Below are 17315 nucleotides of genomic sequence, written 5' to 3'. Positions count from 1 at the left end.
CACGTGAAATTGTTACTGTCTGATGTTCACGCTATAGATAGTCTCCTCGGCGGCCGATGAGAGATCTTTCACCTCGGCGCCACATTCTGATTCCCTGTGAATATAAAACCCCCGCCATGGACCTACTGTCTCTGTTTGCCTGTTTTTGTCGTAGCCCAGTTTGAACCCATCTGAAGCCATGGCCATGCTCAGAGTGTCTTCATACCGCAGGCTGTTTGAGGATGATAGCTGGAGTCGATATGGAGGGTTGGGTATGCAGTGTGCAGGGCAGTACCGGGCCTCTGTCAGGTCAGTGTGGGCGACTTAGTTTGATCTAGACTTACTAATTTTGACATATTAACATGATAGTGATATGTTCAAGTGTTGTTCTATTCAGAAATATGTAGATTTTAACAGAACCAGAAGTGAATGTTTTGGGGCTACGTTAATCTGTTTGTTCCTGAAAGGGGGGTAACACTTGGCTTTAACCCAGCAGTATATAATAATTTATTAATTATTGTTTTTAACGCTCTTTAATGTTGTAAGCAGGAGGAAGTGTTTATTAATGTATTTGTTGCCAGTGTAGAAAGACTGGATGTATGAACAGATAATTAATGACAATATAAAAGCAGTCGTAGTAAAAATGATACTGCTCATTAATAAACAATTTAAATGACCTGCTGAGAGGTGCATTATAGTGTGTTATAAACCACTGAATAAATGTTTAAATGCTAAGTAGGGGTGGTTAAAGTCAAGTGTTACCCATTAGTTTGAATGGTGGTGATAAATGCTTTTTGTCATCATGGAAAAAATGTGTGTCATGGTGTACAGTGTTCATTTACGGTGGCAGGTAGGGCAGAAATGCACTGAAGCATTTGATGAATGATGCTTTACTTGTAATAGCTTTTGTTCACTATAGTAGCTTCTAATGAGAGTATGTCTGTATACTGTATGTATACTAGAAGGTGGGTCAGATCATTTTCTCTAGGGTCCACCCAAATGTTCAGTGCAGTCTCTGGTACTTTGCGTCCTTGTCTCAGGGGTGCGGCCGTTGATGAGTGTGACTGTGACAAGCTGGACTTCGTGGCTGCCAAGTCTCTCAACAAGGAGGGTCTGAACCGGTTTGTTCAGGACCGCACTGTCATCTCCGCCCTCAATGACCGCCTGGTCAAGCTTATTGAACTGGTGAGGACAAACAGTATGACTGCTCCCAGTGACACGTCAGCACTTTATTTTCCCTGTGCTGTGTCATACCTTTGTTCTTGCTTAATGAAGCAGTGAATCTATTTATATGTATACGTGTACCCCACTTTTCCCCCTTGTTCTCTGTGCAGGCCCATTGTTTTGAGAGGGAGAACGAGTTTCTTGAATGTCAGATTGTGGAGCTAGAGGAGAAGCTGAACAGAAAACAAGCCGCCTCCGGCATCACCTCCACTGTGGCTCGACCTGACTACAGCCTGGATGCAGTGGTGGAAAGACTGCGCAGGGAGAGGGTAGGGTGCTGCTGCTGCTGCTGGGTGTGTCTGCTGCATGTTTCTCTGTCTGATGGCATGGCTTAATTAAATTTTCTCACAGACAGTCCAGTGCACGTCTCATCCCATCCCATTCATTTTCCTTCAGTTTGTACAGTGACAGGCAGGCCTGATCTATAACCTTGTCAAGATCCATCACTGTCTTCACTGCGTCTCCCTGCAGGATGAGATTCTGTGTGACACTGAGGAGCTGCAGAAAGAGCTTGAATGTCTGAGGAAGAGCTACGAGGAGGCTGCACAGCAGAGGATCCTCTTCCAGCAGGATAGACAAGATGTTGTTCAGGTAACAGTTGTAAATAGAGCAGTGTCTGTACCTGGTGCCTTGTTGGAATAAGACAACTGAAAAGTTAATGGAAGCCAGGGCTGGAAGAAAGCTGCAAGGAAGGTAGATGCAAAGGTAACAAAGGACATTAACAACCTAGTGAGTTTAAAAGTTAAAAACAAATGAACCCTGCAGTTATAGATCCTGGTAAGTCATTAGTACACACACACTTTCAAGCCTTTATTCTTTTTCAAACAATCAAGTTAAAACAAATACAACACTGGTTATTGTGCTTTCTGTAATGATGGTGGTATAATAAAAAATGGAATGCAATCCAAACCTCTCTAGTGTAGCCTTAATAACCCATATTAGTTTCCTTTATAAAGTAGATACCAGATACTCACTCTGCTGAATATTTCATTTGTATTTACACTACAAACTACAAACAGCTTTATTATGCTTTATTTACTTCTTTTTCCAGCAGTGGTATCTGCAAATAAAAAATATAGTTTCAAGATTTTTTTTTTAAATCTGAAAAACGGTTGGATGTACTTTTTTTCAACCCTGGGTGTTGTCTTTCAGGCTGCATACTGTTGCCAACAAGGCATGACAGCCTGAATGTAGCCTTAGAATTGAAACCACTTCTCTGTAAGCTTATGTATGGTAATAACTGAAGGTGACTCAGATGAGAATATTCTAATTGTAATTAGAACAGAAATATTTTTATATGGTCAAACAAACAACAGACAATAATTTAATATAATAGTATGATGAGAAATCAATTTACAAACTACAGTATACTTTATAAGTATACTTGTTCTATACATTTAGGCCTGTGTTGTGATAATGTACTTTCAGCACTAGATGGCAGTGTTGTCAAGCTCCCTCTCCCCTCAGTGTCTTGATGAAATCAGCTTAAACCCGCCACAGCTGCTCCTCCATAGCGCTACCCATTGGGTGTTGATCACCAGCAGTCACACAGTCTGGGCTGGTGGCCCACTGCAACCTGAGCCACCAACTTTTCCAAACCCCTCCCCTCCTTCACGCATGCCAGAGGCCATCTCCTCCTGGCCGGACCAGATGTGAGGGAAGCTTTAATTTCTCCCTTACAGATGTAATGCAGGCTGTAATTCGGTGCCGTAATGTTCCTGCTGGCTCCGTTCTCTGGTTCTGAATTGGAAGCAGCTGCAGAGTGACAAGACTTGGTGGGAAATCAACAGGGCGGTAGAGGAAGAGCAGGGATGCGGAGGAGAGGAGCGAATACTACACAGCTCAACCCACAACTAGCTGCAGTTCTCTCAACATAATGGTAGACTGACATTGATGAAACAAGGCACGTTTGGTTTAATTTTGAAGTGTACTACTGGCTTTTATGCTGCTTCCCTCCTGCCAATTCTGCTCCATTTTCAAGGCCCACAAATTTCCCCTCTTCACTCTCTCACTGTGATCTTCTTGCATCACCAGATGTTGGTGGCTGCAGTAAAACAGATCAAGTAAACAGAGTTAAACAGTCCTCACCAGGACTGAAATACAAAGGATGAATGAAGAAGCCAGCCAGTTATACATGTAGTGAGTGCAGTTCATTGAGGTTTTCCTGAAGGTGAAAACAATGGTCACGCTCATAGTAAAAGATCTTCAAGCACTCTTAGGCAGAACAAGAGATTTCCCCTATGAGTAAGTGGGGACCAAAGCAGAGTTAAAAGAAGGCTGAATATTGGACTTAAATCTGTCAGGTGGACAAAAACTCCTGGACACCAAATTAACTTTATAAGGTGCTAATATGTCTGTGGTGTGGTTACAGATTGTTCTGTTGTCCTCAAGTGTCCAGAAATAATCAGTAATACAGCTTTAAAGTTATACAGAATATGATGTACAACAAGTTTCTGTCTCCAGCTGCTGAATGATATCTGAACACAGGCAGCAGCAGACTACTTTTTTCCCACTGCTGTCCATCAGGGACTCTGCCACCCTCCCAGCGAGGCTCCACAACTTCACCACCAAACCCTCCCTGCATGTGTCCAAATGTAAATGCAGGCACCCACAGTAATTGCATCCAACACCAATTAATCTGGTTCTTTAAAAAGAGTAGATGAGCTCAGAACCCCTGCTGGTGGATGGATTGGTGGACAGGGCTTTTGTGTCTAGTTAGCCTCAGTCTCATCTTCCTCCTCCTCCTCCTCCTCCCCCTTCCTCTGCATTGCGGTGTCTACTTGCTGTTCAGTGAAACAGGGTGGATGTGCCAGTGCTGATGTTTTTTTTGTGTTTTTTTTTTTAAATGGGTGTTCAGGGTGGAATCAAAGACCTTTTCCACTTTATTTCAACCTGTGGTGTGATTTACTCCCCAAACTGCAGAGTGCTCCTCTCAGACACCTCCGCAAATTAAGTTGAACTTCTTTACTTTCAGCCCTGTTCTCTGTTAACTTGATTTTCTTTGCAGGAAGTGGATGCTGTGACAGCAGAGTGTTTAGGCGCTGAGGGAGCAAGTGGCTATCTACAAGGAGCAGCTGGCCAACATGGAGGCCCAGCACAAGACGGTGAGAGGGAGAGAAGATATATAGCTGCAGTGTGATGAAACAGGAACAGTTTATAGCCTTAAAAATGACTCGAAATGTAGCACTTAGGTCAGACAGGAGTGTTGGAGAAATGCCCGGATCTGTGGTGACAAACACAGCTGTGATGACCCCAGTCACCTTGTTGAAGAGTTGTTGCCAAAAACAGCCCAACTGTCAACAGAAACATATGAGGGAAGGATTAAAACACAAAATATATAATCTAGTAAACAGTGCAACAAGTCAGAATTAAGCCCTTTCTAATGTTTTATGTTCATTTTAGGACATATTCCTGTCTCTTACAGGAATAGTCAGACATTTGGGGAAATTCTCATATTGACTTTCTGGCAGCATTAGATTGAAATATTGATACTGCTCTCATGTCTGTATGCTAAATATGAAGCTGCAGCCAGCAGCTAGTTAGCTTAGCTTAGCATAAAGACTGGAAACAAGAGGAAACAGCTGTACAAAGGTATCAAAATCTGCCTGCTAGAGCCTTTAAAGCTCATTGAAGAACACATATTGTTTGTTTAATTCCTACAAAAACGTGGGCTGTAGCCTTACTGTGTCTTCAGACCAAATGCGAAAACAAATTTTAGACATGGCTACATACATGAATACATACAATGAAAAGATGTGAACTGACATTGGCCAAATTCACACAAATGACACCAGGTGATAATTGACTTCACTTCCTGTCTGAACAAATCTTTACATTTAACAGACTGGCAGTGTCATCAATGTTCCCATCAAACTCTTGGCAAGAGGGCAAATAAGCATAGTTCCAAAATGTCGACCTACTCCTTTAAAACAGGCACATGTTTGCAACCGTATACAACACACATCACTGCTTATGTTGTATCCACACACACCCTGCGTGCTCCACCTTCTACAGTATTCTCCACATCACCAGGAGATGACAGACGCGCCCCAGTATCAGATCTAGAGGCTGTAGGCAGAGAGAGGGAGAGAGAGGCAGCTGAAGCAGGAGCAGCTCCATCACTCTGTGTTTTTCTCTGCAAAGCCAGGCCGCCCGGCGTTTAACACACTCCCTCTGGGACACGCTCGATAACTCACAGTCCGGGAAATGCGGCTGAATACCAAATGAAAACAGAAGTTCCCTTTGTTTTATTAACTGTTGTTATTATCAGCACTTCCAGATACCCAACATTCCCCTGACGAATCGGCAGCCATGTCATTATTTAGGTGGAGGGAAAGGAGAAAAACGTCAGACTGCCACTGCAGCTATGTAACAGTTCATTTTCTCTGTAATGGATGTGAGTTTTTTTTTTGTTTTTTTGAACCACATATAGAAAGCTGTAGGCACACATGACAGAGTCTTCAGTGTATGTAGATGCATCAAAATGTACTGTGTGTGTTTGTATTTGCAGTGGTACAAGGTAACTAACTACTCGTGTTGCATTTAGGTACATATTTGAGGTGTGTATTTCCATTTCCTGCCACTTTATATTTCAACTGCACTTTATTCTACTACATTTATGTGACGGCTTTAGTTACTAGTTATGTAACAAATTAAGATTTCACATAGAAAACATGATAACAACAGTAAAATGATACTTTATATCAACGCATCAGTAACAATAATCTTTTATTATTAGTATTATTTTGGGCATTTATGCCTTTATTGATAGCGACAGTAGAGATGGAAGGAGAGCAGGGGAATAACATGCAGCAGGAGGTTTGGACAGCCGTGAGTCGAGTCAGGGGCCAGCTGCTTAGGGCATCTGGTATGCACCTTAACCATTCAGTCACTGGGTCGCCCCCGTTAATAATTCTAATCTAATAATACAATATGTAACACTATAACACACGCAGGTGCTATTTTTTATACTTTAAGGTCATTTTGCATCTAATATTTACATACAGTTACTAATATAACATTTTCAGTGCAGGAGTTTGCTTGGTCTTACTTCTATCTACTATCTACTATCTAACTGAATAAAAGTTATTTAAGTACAGTCAGAAAATGAATTGAAAGTATCAAATGTAAAAGTATTCATTATAAATAATGGCCCTGTGATGAATTATTATGCATTATTGATTTGTTATAAACAGCATCTTAATGTTGTTGGTGGAGTCAACTACTCACTATATTGTTAGGTAATTTGATTATGTACAAAGCTTCATATTTTATTAAGTGATATGTTTTGCATGTAAAATCTGAATTTGTTTCAATAAGTACAGTAAGTATAAGTACCTAAAATCACAGTTGAGAACTATATTTGGCTAAATGTACTCTGTTACATTCCACCACTGAGTAAAGCATCTGAATACTTCTTCACCACTGTGTGTTTGTGTGTGCAGGCAGTGGAGAGTCTACTGGAGCCGGCTGAAGGGACCATAGCAGCGGTGGCAGCTGTTAGATTTAGCAGCCCTGACATCACTCCGGCCTTGGATGTAAAGGAGTACTACTGCCAGCTGGCTGAGAGCCTCCAGGTACGACACACTGTAGCATTAAAACACATAAACATGTCATGAATTGAAAGCCTTTTTGTGCCAAATGCTTTACAGTAGCATGCCTGTGTACATTTTTAGAGTCACAGTCCTATTTCTGGCTTAAGATACACTCACATGCACGAGTGGACTCAGACAAACCTCACAGCACACCAGTGGTGGAAAGTAAGTCTTTAATTAAGTACAATTTTAAGGTACTTGTACTTTGAGTATTTCCATTTTGTGCTACTCATACACCTACTCCACAAAACTTCAGAGAGGAATACTGTATCTGTTACCTGACAGCTAAAGATACCAGTTACTTTTCAGATTAAGATTTTACATCAACAAAACATATGATAAGATGAGAAAATACATAGTTATTGATTAAACCAGTGGTGACCTTTTCATTTTTCAAATACTATATTAAAATCAGCAAAGAAAAGGTAATCAATGGACGCCTCCAGTCACTACTGTTATGTGAATATTAAAGGAACTGAGCACATCAAGATTACCAGCTGGTGACACTAATTTTCCAGTAAGGTGCCATTAAATCACTGCAGAAGAAAAGGGCATGATTAAATGATGTCATTAAAAATACCAGTCAAACCCTAGATGGTGGAAAACGAGACAGATATATGACATTTATGTTTGTTTCATGTATTGATTTGAGGAGCATTACAGTCTCCTTGTTGTTTCACACAGATCTGATCTGATCTTTTCATCTGCTGCTGTTTTTAGTCTCTCTGGTGAATGTTTAAATCAGTTGCTTAGTATATATCAGAATTTATTTGCTAACTTTGTTTCCATTGCATTTAGTCACACTTTGTTTTTATTGATGCAGGGTCTTTCCCCAGGTTTTTTTATGCACAGATTAAAAAAACACATTAAAACTGGTAGATTTAAACACACATTGTTGATAGTTGCACCAAAGAGAGATGTCACCTTTTGATTCTTTATATGGTTCCATAACTGTTAAAATTATTCTATATTTCACAAAAGGGCAAAAATCAGAGAAAAGTCAAAGGAATTAATTGAAAATTGTGTAGTAGAACTTTTCCTTTTCTTATTTTCTCTCACATTAATCATCTAACAACCCCTTTCATTTATCCTGTGACCCCCTGGAGGGGACTGGGAGGTGGAGTAAATAACTGAGCTGTATATAAATCTAATACTTGCTCCACCAGTTACAACAGTGTAATACCACTCACACATGGATGCATCAGTATCAAGAAACGAAGTAATGAGTTATTTTTACATCATTGTACTGCCACTTTTATTTAAATATAGAAAATCTGAGTATTCCTTTCACCACTGATACAGAGTATCCAGAAACTAGCGGCCATCTTCATCCTCCTACTGACCACTTGACCTCTCCTATTTTCACCACATCACCCTCTCTCTCCCTCTGAAACGGCCCGGTCAGCTCCAGATGTAAATCTCAACTTTCACAAATCACGCAGCGATACTCCCACTTGTTTTCTTTTCCTCTTAACACAACACCAGGGAAGAACTTGAGAATCAGAGCTGCAGTTCTGGACCCTAACAGAATGCCTTTGTCTACCTGCGTACGTGTGTGTGTGTGTGTGTGTGTGTGTGAGGTGCTCCATTGGGGTCAGACTATAGCTCTGGTGGGTCTGACCCCCTCTGGGGCGAGGATGTCTGTCCGGTTCAAAGGTCAAGGCTGTAATCAGACTGCTGGCCGCCTTCCCAGGCTCCTCGGCAGCAGTGGAGTGGACGCTGGTGTGTGTGTGTATGTGTGTCGGAGGCATAACTGAAGGGTATGTGGCGTATTTATATATTTGTGTGTCTGTCTAGATACGAAGGTGTGTTTCTTGTTCTCTCTTAAACCCTGTCTATTTACTCTCTCTCCCTCTGTCTCACTCCCACTCTGTCTCTTCCCCTGCCAGCTGGACACCGTCCTGTCTGTGCCTGGCCTCGATTACGGGACGCAATTGTCTCCATGTTAAAATGATTGCTATTGGGTTTGAACAGTAATGGTGATTGCTGGCTGACTCCCACACACCTGTGCACCCTCATGTTGCTCATTTCGGCTGCATTTGTTCCATCTAATCAGGAATGTGGTGTGCACAAGGAGAGATTTAACCATCAGCCCGCATGAGAGGCTCTGATTGCTCTTTGCTCCCCTGTCAAAGTGCACTTAACTGCCCAAAAGAGAGCACTACCCTCTGTGGTCTTTAGCAGACTAAAACTGAAAGGTTGTCATATCTACAAACTTTCACAAATGCATTGATTTCCTCACCATCTGTCTTTGCAGTATGAGTGTGGTGCGGTCTCCTCTGCTGTCGTTCGCAGAGGTGATGGAAAACAACTGGAAGTGGGAGAAGCTGTAGGGTCAAAGGTCAAAGACTTGCCAAAGATAAAGGACATCAATGAGATGAAGATGCTGGTGAGTGGACTCCCTTTTTGTTTTAATAACCCATTAAAGGTTCAGCTTACCTGAATTACACAAGAGATGCTTTACATAAAGGAAGGGTTTATTTATGTGGTAACCGTCTCTGAGCTTTCTGTCCTACACATCTTCCTCATCTCAACAGTGTGTTGGGAAAAAAAACTCTAAATGCCATACAAGATTTATGTACAAGTATAAAAGAAATGTCTCCAAATGAACCCTGTGCATGTTGTGTTAGTGTGTCTCCACATTTTGGGGACATTAGTTTCCTTGCTGACAGTTAGATGAGAAGATTGACAGCAGCTAAGTTAGCTTAGCTTAGCACACAGACTGAAAACATAGAGAAATAGCAAGCCAGGTTCTGTTCAGAGATAACAAAATCAACCTACCAGCCCCTCTACAGCTCACTCAATAACATGTTATATGTTGTTTGTTTAATTCATACAAAAAAAACAACAAAAAAACATCAAATAAAAACAACAGATTTAGGTTTTATGGGTTATACTGTATGCTGGACTATTTCTTGACTGGGTGTGGTCACTCTCTGAAGTTTTATCATCACCATGAGGTTGCCAGGCTAGCTGTTTCCCCCTGTCTCCATCCTTTATCCTAAACTAAGTTAGCTGGTTTCTAGTAGTAGCTTTATATTTGGATTTATCTGTGGATTCTTCACAGAAATGAGGACATTGTTTCTTGAAAGAAACTTGTGGTTTAAGTTGTTTAGGTGTAATTTTTCAATGCTATGAGAACCATAAACAAAATTCCTGTTGGAAGTATAAATCTCAGCCTGGATGGATATTTACCGCCACTGCTAAGTAAGAAAATACGTATTTTCTGGAGGTGAACCGACCCCTTAAGTCTCATGTTTATACATCATTTAAATCCTGCATTTGCTACCTACTGATTTAGGTCTTCCCATAATACATTTCCCTCCTCTTCACCGACAAAGAAAAGAGGAGTCTTACAGCCCACAACTGGCTCTGCGTCGGCCATCAGCTCCTAAATCAGACATAATGGTGCAAATGAATGGTTTCCCACAGTAGGCCAAGGGAGTGGAGAGCAACTGAGTGACAGCCGAGCAACAATGTGGGAGATCCTGCTGACCAGAGTGTTTACTCTGCGGACACTTTCAGCAGGAGATGTGAAGAGCTCGACTTCAGCTCAGACAGGATTTATTGCCCTCCACGTCCTCAGTTATTAAGTACAGTCTTTCAGAGCGCCTGCAGCATCATAAACGTCTTAAAACTTCACACACACACTGACTGGAGGCTTCCTCTGCGAATGGAGGAGAGGAAATAAACCTTTGTCGGATATTTCTCATCCAGCCAGCAGAAAAATGCCATGAAAGCAAACGAGCATTGTGACTCAGGTAAAATCACAGAGTGGCTCCAGTAAACAGAAACTACCTCCTCTTGGTTCACATTCATCTCTTTAACATCCATCAGTGGTCTGACCACAGCTGACACCTAACCACATCTGTAACAAACATGGTGGTTTGGTTCTCATTACTATGGCTGTGGCTCTACCTCCAGCTCTTTAAATAAACACTCAGCCTCTGTAACCACAGCACAGCTCTCCCAACATCATCTACTTTTCTCTAATATGCAGCACACAAGCCCCAGCTCTGCTCAATCCAGCCTGACGGATGGACAGCACGGCTTGATCTGCTCTGTTTCCTCTCTCGCCTGTGATGGATGCCTCGGGTCTGGTTTCTCACTGAGACACAACATGGCCAAACAAACAGATTGCGGTGAAATCAGCCCTGACACAGAAATGTATATAATGGAGCAGGCACTGATGGGGTTGTACGCCACTACTCCCCTACACACACACACACACACACATACACACACACATGGCCAGGCCTCACTTATCATGCCAGGGAGAACGGAGGAGTGTGTGAGTAAGTGACTTGCTCAGGTTAGGGAGTCATCATCAGCCTGTGAGTAGTAACTGGCCGGCTCGGTGAATGACGAGCAGGACCGCCTGGATCCCCATCTGGCTGTGACAGCTAATTGTTGAACTTCTGTGATTGCTGTAATTACTCACGGCAGGACACTACAGCCTCAGACCCAGGGGAGGGATGCTCCTCAGTTAGTGTGTGGAAGCAGTAAAGTAAACGGTTTTATCTGTGTTAGTCGGGTTAATTGGCATACCTAAGTTGTAGTATAGTGACCAACCAACAGTGATCATCACCCGACTTTGCTGTTTCACTCTCTTTTTTAGCTTCCTTCAGTTCATTGTTTTGATTTTTTGGCACAAAAATTCTGCTCTCATTCACATTTCCAGCAATGCAGCTGTTAGAAAGCGAGTCTATGGCTGTGCTAGTGTCTCTGTCAGGCTGTACTCGGGCACAGTGGAGCTTTGAGCTGCAAGTTAACATCAGCAAGCTGACATTTAGCTGGTATAATGTTTGTATCATGCTCACCATCTTGGTGTACCATGTTAGCATGCTAACATTTGCCAATTCATTCTAAACACAAAGCACAGCTGTTTCTGATTCCAGTGTCTTTATTTTTTCAGGTGTTTGATCATAAACCAAAGTACAAATCAAAATTCTGACCTCATGATGGCGCTGTGTGAAACATCAAGGGATCGCAGTTACTTCAGTTAATCCTGAGAGAGATTGTTTTTACCAAATTTAATGGCAATCCATCCAATAGTTGTTGACCCTAAAATCATCTGTGAATGTCACAGTAGAGCTAGACTAAATGTCATGATCACCAGAGTTGGTAGAATTCATCATGTGGGTGCAATTAATGTCTGTACAAAGTTTCATGGCAAATGGCAAGATCAAACTAAAGCAGATAAATGAGAAAATACGAAGTTGTCGGGCGGCCTGAAAAATGCAAATGAATGCTAATAACAAGTTGAACATTGTACGTCAGATGTTTGGTTTTCAATTCTCAATCTATGCAGAAAGCTGGAGTGAAGTGCTCTTGAGCTAGACCCTGAGTGCCTGCCATCTCCAGGGCTAATGTTCTTGACCTGAAAATGACCACAGAGGGAATTTTATAATCTAGGTTACATTATTATTAACAAGATAATAAGGGATGTTTGTTGAATGTTGAATGAATTACCTCTGCTGTTTGTGCTTCTGTAGATTTCAGAGCTACAAAAGGAGCTTGCTGAGCTTGAGAAGTGTAATGAGGAGCTGGAGGACGAGATTGAGATGAAGAAGGCTGTGTACATGGATGAGATTGCTGAGCTGGAGGTATGAGAGTGGACTGATTAATGTAATCATAGGCTTTAATGGACCGGTGGTTTGGACTAATAATGTCATTTAATCTCATCCTCTGTGTGTGTGTATGTGTATGTGTGTGTGTGTGTGTGTGTGTGTGTGTGTGTGTGTGTGTGTGTGTGTCTATGTTATTCAGTGTACCATAGATGAAATGCGGCACCAGGAGGCCGACCTCCAAGTGCAGATGAAGGAGCAGTGTGAAGACTACAAGGAGCTGCTCAGTGAGAAGATGGCCAGAGACATGGAGATAGTTGCCTACAGGTCAGTCTGATGTAATAAACCTGCTCACATGTTTTTTTTTTTTCTGTTTCTGTGAAGCTGCTCTGAATAATAGATGTTTTGGTTTCAATCAGATAAAAAAAAATAACCAATACCAGTGGCAGAATGTAACAGAGATACTCAAGTAAGTACAATCATAAGGTACTTGTTTCTCATTTAACTATTTTCATTTGATGCTGCTATATACCATACTTCTACTCCACTACATTTCAGGAGACATTGTACCTTTTGCTCCACTACATTTATCTGATAGCTTTAGTTACTAGTTACTTTTCAGATTACAATTTTACACATGACCAAAACATGTGATGAGCTGATAAAATATGATGCAGTGCTTTACTAAGTAGCATATAAAGTACCTAACATGGGCAAATTACAACATTAAGTAATAGTATTCAATAATACAATGAATTATTCTTAATAAAACACTCTGAAAGAAGTATTTATGTTCAGTGAATACTTTTACTTTCCTTTTAGTACTTTTTGCTTTAATAACATTTGTAATTCAGGACTTTTACTTGTAAAGATCTGAGTTCTTCCACCACTGCCAGTAAGAGACTTGCATGTAGTTTCTGAGGATCATTATAATTGTTTATTGTTTATAGGATCCTTATTAGATTCTATTAATACAAGTTCAAGTCATTGTGAGCTTCATGAATACACATAAATAATATGAAACAAAAAACAGGACATCAAGTTACAAATATCAAAATTATGAGTAATATTAAAAAAACAACAATATATTTTAAACTATTTGAAACGAGTTCAAAATTATTGAGTTAATACTTAACTTAGGAATTACTAATAATATAAACCTAACTGCCACCCTCCATCGCCCATCCGACTGCCTGCCACACTAAAACAAAAGCCTGAAACATTACAAATTTGGATTATTACATTTGACCTAAAATACACTTGATGGAGTTTAATGCTCTTTGTTGATGTAGGTTGGTAACAGGTTACAATCTGAAGAAGCTCTGTGCAGCTATACAACACTGTCTTTCAGATCAGTTGTTTGTTTTAGTGATTGAAAGATATAATTGATTCTTACCTCCTGGGTTTAACTTTATAGCTATAATTACATTTTAATGTGAAGACCTAATATGCAATAATAGACCATAATGTATTGATCACTTCTCTTTTGCACATTTTGCAATGACAAGCTGCCATAAATAGAGCTTTCATGACTCTAACTGTCATTTTTATGTAGCTGCAGGTTGTTATTCTGAAATGAGACTCTTAAATTTTTACAACACAACTTGCGTCTTATAAAGTATGATACAGTAATACCAGAGACATATGAAGACTCAGGGACAGTGAGGTCTAATTGTTAGTGAGGCTGTCAGTCAGTAAGGTGGTCAACCATGTTTTCATTCCAAGAAAAACACTGAACCAGGTGACTTCACTGATTAGTTTGTCTTCTCCTGTTAAAGCTGCTGCAGTTTCTGATTGCAATTAAAATCTCTAGTCTCTGAGCCTTCCCTGACACACTGTATATTGTAGATTCCCATCTTTGTGGCAGGAGGGGGCGAAATGAAAACAGGCATCCCCTACGGTGCTCAATAAAGTACCACACGTTATTTAAACCTGTCAAGGAGAATGAGCTGTCGGGGGCAAAGCACGTAGTGATCCTGGGATGATTTCATTAGATTTAAATCAGCTTGATGCTTGTGTTTACTTTTGACATTCTTAACACATGAGCTCGTCTTAAAGTACACAAGGAAACCCAAGTGCAAATGACGCATTCTCTGTCACCGTCCGTCCTCTGACATCAACAAGGAGTTTCTACAAAAGCATCACTGTGAATAATACAAGAAGTATTTCCGCAAGAGCCTGTGAATAAGTCCAATATTGTCCAAGCATCTCATATAGTGTCACCTGGACATCTGCAGTGTCCATAATAAGGTATTTCTGCAGACAAAAGGCTGACATCAGGGGCCAGCTGAGGTCACAGGAAACAGCTCCTGAGTCTGATGCAGTTTCCTGTACGTGACCTTGAAGACGTTTCATGCCATTCCCTCCGTTCACCGAGGTTGTTCAACCATCTGCCGTCCTGGTATGCGGAGTGACGCACTTCAGCCATCTCAGTCCGCTGCCACGGACTTCCTCCGGAGAGACCCTCCATCGCCCGTCCGACTGCCTGTGACCCCCCCAGGGGGCCCTGCTGCAGGCCTGAGCTCAGACCCTCACAATACCTCATTAGAATGGGCAAAGAGGACCTCACACTGTCAGTGCTGTGTGCTGGGCCTCTGCCAGCTCTTCTCCACGCCAGCCTGTTAATGTCAGCACCCCCCACCACCACCACCACCTTCACTTACACACATTTCCTAAATTCGCCACAGTTTTAATTCTTTCTCGTTACCCAACAGACTTTCCCAAAGACATTTTAGGCACAGGAAAGGCACACAGTCTGTGCCAACCTTTTCTTCTTCCCTTTCTTTATTTACTGGATGTTTTGTCATCCGTGATTAAAACCATGAATAAGAAATGAAAATGGTGGTTGTTTATTCTCTCCGTGCCGTGGCAAACTGTCTGCACAACAGACCCTAATGACCCCAGGCTGCCATTACCGGGTGGCTTATGGCCTGTGAAAGCATCTCAGAGCAGTTTGGGCAGATGCTCGCTGCTAATGTGAACCATATTATACTGTAATTCATTCAATGATGTCTGCTCTCACTGCTGCATGACACAGCAACAAGTAGCTCAACTGAGGACAAGATCCTTTTTAGTTAAGTGTACATTTAGTTGGATGACTGTGGGGTCTGTTTTAAAGCTGCTGTAATCAATATTTTTATATTAACAATGAAGCAATATGAGCTTTATTTAATCTCCAAGCTCATTGTTTTGGTTTTCTGGCCTCTCGCTGCTCTCATCACTAAAGTTTCCAGATACAGCAGACAGATGTTTTCAGTGAAATTTCTTTAAAATCTGTCAAACTGTGCACTGCCTGTCCCAGCACTAAGCAGCAGACAGAGACATGGTTAGAAACGAGCTGGTAGTCACAGATATTTCCCTCAGGAGCTGGTGGAGACAAAAAACAGAGTTGAAAATAGAGTGAATACTGGACTTACATTGACCAGCTGGATGCAAACAGGCTTTAAATGAATGATAATGTTTCTCCTGGATGTGTAAATGGGAAACTGTTTGCCACCAAGTTTGTCATATCAACTTAAAAGGTGATGATGTGTCAATGTTGTGTTCACAGGAGATGAAAATAATCAGGAAAGCACAATGATAATCAACGTTTCAGTTGTGTGCTGCGTTATTTGCAACAAACGATCTTACCTTGACATCCATTTAGTAGCTGTTGCAGTGCTTTTGATCAAATCACATGATCCTGACCATTGATGTTGGCTTGAAAGCTGAGTTAAAGTTCAGTCTTACTGAACTAATAGCACTTAAACAAACAATCCAGAGCTCCAGAAAAGCTACTGAATTTACCCAAGCCAAAATGATCAATCGACAGAAAGTTAATTGCCAACTATATGTTGATAATCAATGAATAATTTTAGTAATTTTTTAAGCAAACTGACAAATGTTCTAAAGCTGAAGCATCTCAGTTTTATGAGTTCATGTGTTTGTTAGTAATTCAAAATTCAGCTGGGTACCTGCTCACTTGTTCTTTGTGTTCATGTGTTTTTCTGGTTCAGGAGTCTGGTGGAGGAAGAGGAGGATAGGCTGTGCAACATGTGAGATGAGGCCAAAGAGTGGAGACTGGCTGGAAGACCCCCCAACACAACACACACAAACACACACACACATGGATTTGAAACAGAGAAAAGAAATCGGGAAAACCATACCCAAATCAGATGAAGCTTGAGGTACCAACACAGCAATTTGAGCAGATGTAAACTTATCATGACAGATTAATGCTGTCTGGAGGCCTAAGCCGGGCCATTGATAACAGGTCGCTGGCAGACGACCCCGAGACTCCAAGAAAGATGGAGCTGTCTAAAACTGTGAGGGAGGTGGGAGGACGTGGGCTCTGCGATGAGTGTGTATCCATTCAGTGTCTGGCAGTGATATTTCCTTAAGTGGGTTTTATCTTTACCGGCTCACTGATATGATTCATAAATGTTTTGTCCCCTCTTTGTCGAACAAGTCTCGCACACAAATTAGACGCACACACATACACACACACTTTGTGGAGTCACTCCCCTTTTAATACCACCTCGTCCATCACTTAAACTTTGTCTGATTACCAGCTCTTAACCCTTGACCCCTTCACTGTTAACAAACGTATTGACAGCTCCCTCTCTTTGGTAACTAAAAGCATCTCACTGTCCCTTTTGCTTTTACAGTCAGGCTTTCTTGTTAGTTTTACATATAACCGAGTTTGCTTTTCAAATGGTTCATGAAGTTTTTTTCTCTGCAGCTCGCACAAATCCAGCACCTGGATCTTTCTACAAGAACAGCCTGTGTGATTCATTATTCCTTCTTTAAAAAAAGCAATGTCCCACTTTGCTGTCATTTCAGAAATAAGCATTTGGTAATACATTCTTTAGTAATCTTTTCCTTATTTCCTAAACGAGCTGTCTGTGATAAATCATTTCTGTTCCTGCTTCTGCACAAGCGTCAGAATGTGTTTTAGATTTAAATTAAATAA

The 17315-nt window shown here is 41.2% G+C and overlaps 1 protein-coding gene across 1 annotated transcript; it reads left to right on the top strand.

Annotated features, from left to right (window-relative positions):
* Positions 1 to 58: 58 nt before the first annotated feature.
* vimr2 (vimentin-related 2) lies at positions 59 to 17019 on the top strand. The gene is given in 11 exon segments (XM_018694218.2): positions 59 to 288; positions 1020 to 1164; positions 1314 to 1472; positions 1675 to 1794; positions 4211 to 4240; positions 4242 to 4307; positions 6648 to 6779; positions 9055 to 9186; positions 12293 to 12403; positions 12567 to 12691; positions 16360 to 17019. Coding segments are annotated over 11 exon segments (1173 nt in total). The 5' UTR covers positions 59 to 178; the 3' UTR covers positions 16403 to 17019.
* Positions 17020 to 17315: the final 296 nt, after the last annotated feature.

This window comes from Lates calcarifer, linkage group LG8 (assembly GCF_001640805.2).
Source record: "Lates calcarifer isolate ASB-BC8 linkage group LG8, TLL_Latcal_v3, whole genome shotgun sequence".
In the NCBI taxonomy this organism is placed as follows: Eukaryota; Metazoa; Chordata; class Actinopteri; family Centropomidae; genus Lates; species Lates calcarifer.
The sequence above is the reverse complement of the archived record's forward strand: the minus strand, read 5'-3'. Positions and strand labels throughout refer to the sequence as shown.